The 8,702-nt window shown below is 42.3% G+C and overlaps 1 protein-coding gene across 1 annotated transcript; it reads left to right on the top strand.

Moving 5' to 3' along the window:
• Window positions 1–6,366, top strand: prkg3 (protein kinase cGMP-dependent 3; the record flags this gene model as incomplete). Its single annotated transcript, XM_079290721.1, has 21 exons — window positions 1–88; window positions 367–429; window positions 536–662; window positions 838–1,004; window positions 1,185–1,298; window positions 1,553–1,658; window positions 1,818–1,881; window positions 2,095–2,172; window positions 2,296–2,384; window positions 3,061–3,126; window positions 3,310–3,357; window positions 3,472–3,513; window positions 3,640–3,751; window positions 3,897–4,033; window positions 4,164–4,253; window positions 4,567–4,708; window positions 4,839–5,002; window positions 5,300–5,416; window positions 5,705–5,767; window positions 5,924–5,999; window positions 6,280–6,366. The coding sequence occupies 21 exons, from the start codon at window positions 1–3 to the stop codon at window positions 6,364–6,366; spliced, it is 2,040 nt and encodes a 679-aa protein (XP_079146847.1).
• Between the last annotated feature and the right edge of the window lie 2,336 nt (window positions 6,367–8,702).

Here is an 8,702-nt window from a genome sequence, read left to right as displayed (position 1 = left end):
ATGGAGAAGCAGCTAGAGGAGCTGAAGCAGCAGCTAGAAAAACAATGTATGATCAACCAGGAGCTGCAGAGGCAAAACAAAGACCTGGGTGAGTACAATTCTAACTCGATTAAAGAGTTATAACTTTACATTACAACTACACTGTCTGCAACAACTAAAAAACATCTTGCAGACCACACACACACATATCGGCTGATATTAGCTCATCCTATGCACCAGAGAGCACTGACATCCGTAAAATGTCCTTTTCAGACTTGTCTTATAAATGTTTATATTAAGAAAATGAATGAACTTGCACAACAGCAGCATGTTCCTTGTGATGTTTTGTACATTAAAAGTATTGTTTTTCTGCTTTTATTGTCATAGAACAACGACTGCAGGAGAAGGAAAAACTTTTGCAGGAGCTGAACGGTGAATATGATGATCTGGGTAAGAGGCCATAATAGGCAGCAGGGACATGAAGGAGGTGACCTTTGACACAACATTCAGCTGCAGACATTTACAGTTAATGCGGCCCACTGTTTGTCCGTCTCAGAATTTCCCTCTCAGAGCGGTAATGGGATTGAACCGCAGGTCAGAAAGAGCCGTGCGGCTGTCATCGCCTCTGAACCGCTGCCCGAGACTCTGGAGATTACACGCAAGAGGGTCAAGAAAATGGCCAGGTTGGTAGACTGCACAGGGTTTTTTTTTTTCCATTTGCAGTGTTGACAAATCGAATAGGATTTCCTCTCCCGCATCCCAAAGACCTAAAAAAAAATGCATGATGGGTTTTGCATGTTGTGTGGGAGCTCCTCGAGATTTCAATGGCACTTAGCTGAAGATGACGTCTCTCATCAGCGAGACAAATCTGATCGTCAAAGCCATCCAGAAGAATGACTTCCTGAGCCGCCTCGACGATGAGCAAACCGCCATGATGGTGGATCTCTTAGCGGTATCCAGCTGCAAACCGGGAGATGACGTCATTAAAGAGGGCACAGAAGGAGACAGCATGTACATAGTAGCAGGTGGGGACACGTCCCGGTGTGTGTGGATGTGTGTTACGGTCGTCCTGCTGTGTGCTGAGTGTGATGGAGGATTTATGATGAGTTTGATTTGATAACCCCTTAATTAAAAAAAACAAACATTGATACAATATAACATGTGGTAAATAACACATTTCTGTTTATTTTCTTTCTATCTTTTAGCTGGCGAGCTCCTCGTCACTCAGGCAGGCCGAAACCTCCGCAGCCTGACCACTGGTGATGTGTTCGGGGAACTGGCCATCTTGTACAACTGCAAACGGACAGCAACAGTCAAAGGTCAGTCCCTGTGATGGCGCCTCTTGGAAGGACATGCAGAACAGTTTATTTTCATACTGTCGGTAGAAATAGCGCATGTGTGTTTTTCTCGTGGTAGCATGGGGTTAGCTGTGTTTTTGTATGAGGGACAGTACAAATGGTTGCATCTGTGTGCTTTCAATTTCCGTTCATTGAAGTCCATAACAGCCGTTTTTTTAAATATAGGAAAGCCGTACTTCACAGTCTAATCTGCTCATTGCTTTCACTTGTTGCAGCAAAGACAGCAGTGCGTCTGTGGAGCATGGAGCGCCAGACCTACAGGACGATCATTACCAACAAGTCCAAGAAGAAGCGAGAGGAGCTCATGGGCTTCCTGAAGACGTGAGTTTAAGAACGCTGCAGCGAGTAGAAATTGAATAATCCGGTTTGATTTGGTGCTTTCCTATTATGTCACACTGCCATCACGTGACTGCGTCACTTAATGGACCATGTAACAACTATTTATATCTCTGTTGCTTCATTTTCTGTATGCTGTCACAGGTCTCGTACCCTGAAGGACCTGAATGATGTCCAACTGTCCAAACTAATAGACTCTATGGAGGAGGTGTGTACTTAGATGTCCCACTGTGAACTTTGTGTTAAATACAAGGATCTTTTTTGTTCCTCTTTTAATACTTTGTTCCTTTTTTTGTTTTTTTGTTGCTGACATAGTTTAAATCTCAGCAGCCTTATTTTCACCTCAAACGTATTTGATAAAGTTCTGTACATATGAAAATGACATGTGTTGTTCTTATGCTACTTGTCTTGTCTTCCTTAGGTGAAGTACCAGGACAAAGATGTTATCGTTCGAGAAGGAGCAGAAGCAAACACCTTCTACATCATCCTCAAAGGAGAGGTACGGTGTTACATTGTGTGGATGCAAACTCATATTTGAATGTTTCAGTGTGTCGCACCGGCCCGTTTACATATGCACTCATCATCTCTTTCTCCCTCTCACGTGTGTGTTTCGCCCCCTCAGGTCCTGGTGACCAAGAACGTGAACGGGCATCAGAAGCAGATTCGCAGGATGGGGAAAGGGGAGCATTTCGGGGAACAGGCCCTCATACGGTAACCATGGCAACAAATGCCTCAGGGCATTTGTTGGCGAAACGTGTGCAACATCCACTGCTCTGCGCACCTTCTTCTGGCTGCTGTCATCTCTGACATTATGGTTGTGCAACCTGACAATTATCTTCTAAACGTGAAAATCTCAGTGCTGTTGATATGCAAATCAGCCAAGTTGTTGTAAAATGATTGAAAATCCAAAATATTTTGCAAACAGTTTAAATCGTCTGTAGCAAATTTGTGGCTGGTTGTTGTGGAAAAAACAACAACATGAAACCCAAATACATTGTATGTAATCTACGGTACAATAAGAGACTCATTGGTTTGATTATATACAGGTGATATTGGCTTTTTAATATAAAAAAAATCTAATATCATGCAGCTTCTTTGCCTCTAATCAGCATTTAATTGTTCTATTGTGAGGTTGTTTGGATGTAGATGTGTGCAGCATAAAGATCAATGAATTCATCAATATTTAACGCGGGAATGTGCTGTGAAAAGCCTATAAATCAAGAAACCACGTGCCATTGTTTATTCACGTCGAAAATGAGTCCCGTTGCTGCAAAAGCAAAAACTTAAACACGACATCATCGATTTCTGACACACACAACATTGCGTGCGAGCAGTAATGACGTGCAGTTTCTCTGAGTTCATGTGTGCGATGTTTGTCCTCCTGCAGGGAAGTCTTGAGAACTGCTACTTGCAGTGCCGACGGCCCCGTCACCTGCTTCTCCATTGACAAGGAGTGAGTCTGGCTCCACATTAAATGTTCCTGTTCGGTCAGGCTGCAGCTCCCGGGCAGAAAGATCCTTGACAGAAATTCCTCCAGTGTATTTGTTCTCTGTCACTGTTGTTTTCACGGCGTGAGGTTTTTGTTGTGTACTTTTTTTGGATCGATGCAGTTTCACTAACAACGCTTTTCGTTTAGGGTGTTCGAAGAGACAATTCCCATAGAACACCTAGAGCTGTTTGACGAGTACGTACAGCAGAACACTTTTCGTTTCATGACCATGAATCGTTTGAGCCTTGCTGACAACAGTGTGATGTGTAAATGCTTAATAGACTGTCCTGATTTGGTTTTCACTCCCAGCTCCAAAGTGCTCCAGGAGGCACAAGCTCCAGAAAAGTCGATGTGAGTGGCTGTAAAGATGATAAGACTGGCTGGATGCAGGCCGAAAGATGTAACACGATCATTATAAACAACATTAGTCAGTTTCTTGAAGTGAAATAGCATTTGTCAACCGTCTGTCTCCATCAGTCCCGACTCCACTCTGAGGTTTAAGGACCTGGTCCCGGTGCTGTACCAGGAGGGTCGCTATCAAGGAGATCCTGTCACGCTTGGGGTCGGAGGGTTTGGCCGTGTTGGGCTGGTGAGTGTTGTTTGTCTTGTAGAAGCACTGTTTCAATATTTGCTAGAATGTAAAATGCAGTAGTTCCCTTATGCAAAACCATATTGGGATTGTTGTCATTTCTTTGAGTCGCAAACTTTAGTGATTGTTTTTGCTCCTTTTAAAGATGACCACTCTGAATCATGGGAAGTATTATGCTATGAAGCGGGTCGGCAAGAAGCACATTGTTGCCAAGAGACAGGAGGAGCACATGTTGTTTGAGAAAAAGATCCTTAAAGCCACCCAGTGCGACTTCATCGTCAGGTATCTACGATCACAGACACACAGTCACCATCATGTAATCATTTCATCAAGGCATATAGATTCAGTTTAATGTACAGATAACTTGGAGGCGTGGGTTGGTCTTTAATCCAGTTTATCTCTCTCTCTGCAGGCTTCATGCTGCCTTTAAAGACACACGGTACATCTACATGGTCATGGAGTTCTGTGTGGGAGGAGAGATCTGGACCAAACTCAAAGAAGTGTGAGAAAACACAGACAACAACTCATTTCCTCATTTAGATGTTTGTACAAGCAGAATATTGGGGTGCGCTGTTGTGCGAGGCGGAATTACTCCTCAGTGTAAACCAACGGCACACTGTGAAAGAAAGAACATTTAGTTTGAGCATTGAGCAACACAAAACGTTGGGAAACACAAGTTATTATTGTCTGTTTGGCCCAGACAAATGCAAATATCAGTCACAGAAATTAACGGAAGGTCCTAAAATAGTTTGAAACCATATCAAAGCGAGCAGAGGAGGAAGTTGTTGGAGAGTCTTCCGTGTCTGTGATTTCAGAGGGCGTTTTGACGAGCCCATCGCTGTGTTCTGCACTGCCTGTGTGGTGGAGGCTTACGCCTACCTTCATAAGAAGAACATCATGTACAGAGACCTAAAGCCTGAAAACCTGATGCTGGACATAAAGGGTTATGTCAAACTGGTGAGTCCTCATCTGTGTACGTGTGTCCATCTCTGTACTCTTAAAGCTCACCAGTGCTTTCACATGTAGTGTGTGTGTGTGCGTGTGTGTGTGTGTGCGTGTGTGTGTGTGTGTGTGTTTGTCTCTGCAGGTGGACTTTGGCTTTTCCAGGGAGTTGGTGCGTGGAGAGAAAACCTATTCATTTGTGGGTACTCCTGAGTACATGGCCCCAGAGATCATCAAAAACCAGGGACATGACTTTGCAGTGGACTTTTGGTCCCTTGGCGTCCTGATTTATGAGCTCCTGGTGGGAAGGTAATACTTATACAGCGACCCTTATATGGAAGAAAGCATTTTTGCATGTCCTGTAAGGTTTTATATCTGACCGGCCCTTATTAATAAATGACCTAAGATTACAATTTTCAAGCAAAAGAATGATTGTATGTCACACAAATGTTAACCAGTAGATGGCAGTAGGGAAATGTGACTGACTTCTGCACGAGCCGTTATCTGCAGTCCCAACAGCAAATAGATGGTTTTATTTATTTCTTTTAATCTCAGACCGTTGAGAGATTGAAACAACATCACGATTCTCTCTTTTCAACTTGCCAGCCCTCCCTTTTCAAGTTCAGAGCCTCAGAAGATTTATGCCAAAATTTTGGACGGGGTGCTCAAGTACCCACCGTACATGAGTGAGGCAGCCAAGTCCATAATCAGCAAAATGTGCAGGTGAGACGAATATGTTGATTCAAGTTTTATATACTGATAACGCTCTAGCATGATATATTTAAAAGGAACTCAATGTGTCGCCTGAATAACTTTCTCATGAAATATGTATGTGAACATTTTAGAGGTTAGAGCAGATGATACAGTTCCTCCCAGTGCATGAATTATGCAGCATATCTGTATTTCAATACACTATCATAACATGCACTTGCATTTTTTTATGACTGTTTTGAATGCAAATCTCTTAAAAAGCGGAATGAATAAAATTATGTCTTGTGTTTCTGATTGCAGACCTCGGCCGGGTCAGAGGTTAGGAAACACCAAGAATGGAATCAAAGATGTCCGTCATCACAGGTAACGATGGCAACATGTCATGTGTTTGGGTGTTTGATAGTAAATATGTGATATACCTCATAAACCGTTTATCTTATCTTCTTGTCTTTACTGCTGACTGGCTTTCTCACTCTCATTATGTTTGGCGTGTAATCGTCCTTCTTCTCTTCCCTTCAGGTGGTTCAGCAGCATGAACTGGCACAAGCTGCGTGTGGGTCAGCTCGACGCCCCCACAGTCCGGCTCATACGCAAGGCAAGTCTGACCTGTAGCTGGGTTTGTATTTAGTTCTACCTTTTGTTTGGTTTAAGGAAAACAGAACCAAAGAACACAGGTTCACTTTGTGGAGGACATTTTAAAGACGTACTGGCATTATCCCTTTAAGGTCAGGTTGATTATTCAGGGCCTTTGACCTATTTACATAGAGAGGCAGGGAGGGACACGCTACTGTTAAATAGTCCCGGTTGGACAGGACTGTGTGTATTAAATGTATATCCACAAGAGTTCAATGAACTGTGACTTTTTCCTCCTTCAGGGCCCCTGCTACATCAACTTTGATCGTTTCCCTCTTGATCAGACCAAGGCGGACGAGGAGTTCTCTGGCTGGGATCGTGACTTCTGATGTTAAAGGACCTAAATATGGAGCCAAGTCACAACACCCTCAGTTCAAGCCAAAACATACTCATTTGATTGTTAAATTAAGAGTGGAACTGCAGGGCATCACCTTTTTCAAAATGTTTATTGAAGCTTCTCTGTTGTCATAGAGGCACATCATCGAAAGTGGCAACGGGCCAAACATATATGGATGTGTCGAGAGATGAAACAATTCCGTTTCCAAATTCAGTGCAGGGAGATTCGGTGCCTGATGAAGAAGTGTTATTGACATCATCCGCACAGCACTCTTTACTGATTAGAATGAAACACCCGTCCATGTGCTTGCTAGCTGAGAAAAAAGGCTTGAGTCGTATCGTACAATCAGTGCAGCTCTTATGTGCATTGCACTTTTGGATCCATGTTCGTTTTAGAGATAAAACATGCTCAACTGCTTTTCGCAGAGTTGGTAAATGCTTTAATATTGTTTATTTGTAAACTGGAGTTTTTCCTTTGTTTTTGGATAATCTGTCCCCTTTGGCAGATTATTTTCAAGCACCTTGATTGTATCTTAAAAAGATCATACAACATTTCTACTTGACTCTTTAGTAAATAAAAGTGCTCTTTTATGCTGGTTGGCTGCGTTTGTTTCATATACTTTCATATCGACCATTGTGTTTCAATCAAATCACAAAATGTGTGAAACGGTGCACATTTTATTTTTGTGCTGTTGTGCCCAAATCCCACACATATGGAATAGAGTAAGCCATGAAGCAATGAGGATAATTATCTGGAATAGGGTGTAAAGTTTAGAGGTTTATTCTCATTGATTGCAGCTGATTGTTTGGCTCCGGAGGGGTACAGCAGGAGCAAGGAGTCGTTTTTCTCCTTCCAATCAATGCCTGTGAATTTCCTACTGAGACTCTTTCTCCACAACAGAAAAAAAAGCCTCACATCAAAGCAATCATATCTTCCAAAGGAGAAAGATATTTTACCAGATGTTAAAACACCTTCAGGTCTAAAATTGAATGCATTGTGGCTCAGAGGATATTAGTACAGAATGATCCCTCTGCAGTAGTGCACTGTGGTTTCCTGCTCTCCTGCATGTGTAGGATCAACATGTGCTTCCTGCAGTGCATTTTACAGTAAATGAAAAAAAACAACAGGATTAAAGGATGAAGCTTGTGCTATTCTATATACTTCTTGCTGTCAACAAATCCCATGAATATCGCATCACATATGAAATATGTGATGCGTATATACCCCAAAATATGAACTTCCGCAATTGCAAAAAAAATTCTCTCGCTTGAGGTGTTTTTTTGCATTTGATGCGCTAAAAGGAATATGGAAACTTCTTTGCCGGATAAATACTGACATTGCGAACACTTAACTCACGTGACTGAGCTGTTTCTACTTTCGGTGTCTTCTCGGATATTCCCACGATGTGTGAATGTTTTTCTACGGACATCATGAAACATGGCCAATACTAGCTGAACTAGAAGAACAAATTTGACCAATTTAAACAAATTCCTGAAGATCGATCTCCATTTTCCTCTCGTAGTTGGGTCAGATAGCTGAGCCTCTACTTCTTCTACTCTGTTTTCTGGCGGATTACGCACATGCAACCCTTAACCGCGAACTTCTGAAGAATGTTGTGGCCGGGTTTATTCGCTCCAAACAGTTGACGGACACACAGCTAACTCTAATGTTATCACATTTTGCTTATATTCTTACACCAACGTTCCCCCTGTCTGCAGCTGCTTGTGTATGCACAGTATAATGCACCTAATAATGCAGCATAACTATTTTGTCTGCAGGGCCTTTGCCCTCAACATTATTTGCTTTCCTGCCAGTATTGTGTATAAGTTTTTAAATTAGGAAGTCGATTGAATTAATTGCAGTCGTGAATGAAACCAAAGTTTGGTAAATGATTTTGCTCGTGCATCTATTGAATAAATGGCTCATTAAAGCTCTCCAGACACTTGTCAATACTTGTCTGGCTCCTCAGTGTGATTAGTGTTACGGCTTCGGACCTTATCTCTGATGAAAGCCCTGCTCGTTCACAACAACAACACAAGGGAGCACTAAAAGCTTGAGACCTAAGATCTGATGATGTTTTATACGTTGAATTGCGATGTTTCTGAATCAAAAACACAATCACATTCACCTCCCATCTCCAACTGCAATGTAAATGTACTTGAAAATGCGGTGAATTTGTTGAATCTCATTAAAGCGTTGGGTTTGTTGTGCTGTTGTAACATGCTAGCCTTTTGCTTGTTGCTGTTTCCCAAGAGGCCTACAGCTATTTCAAATTTCCCAACAGGCCAAACCTTTTTGCAAACCAATCAAAGTTACAGGAATTTAGTC

The sequence above is a fragment of the Melanostigma gelatinosum genome (assembly GCF_949748355.1).
Source record: "Melanostigma gelatinosum genome assembly, chromosome: 19".
Lineage (NCBI taxonomy): Eukaryota > Metazoa > Chordata > Actinopteri > Perciformes > Zoarcidae > Melanostigma > Melanostigma gelatinosum.
The sequence above is the reverse complement of the archived record's forward strand: the minus strand, read 5'-3'. Positions and strand labels throughout refer to the sequence as shown.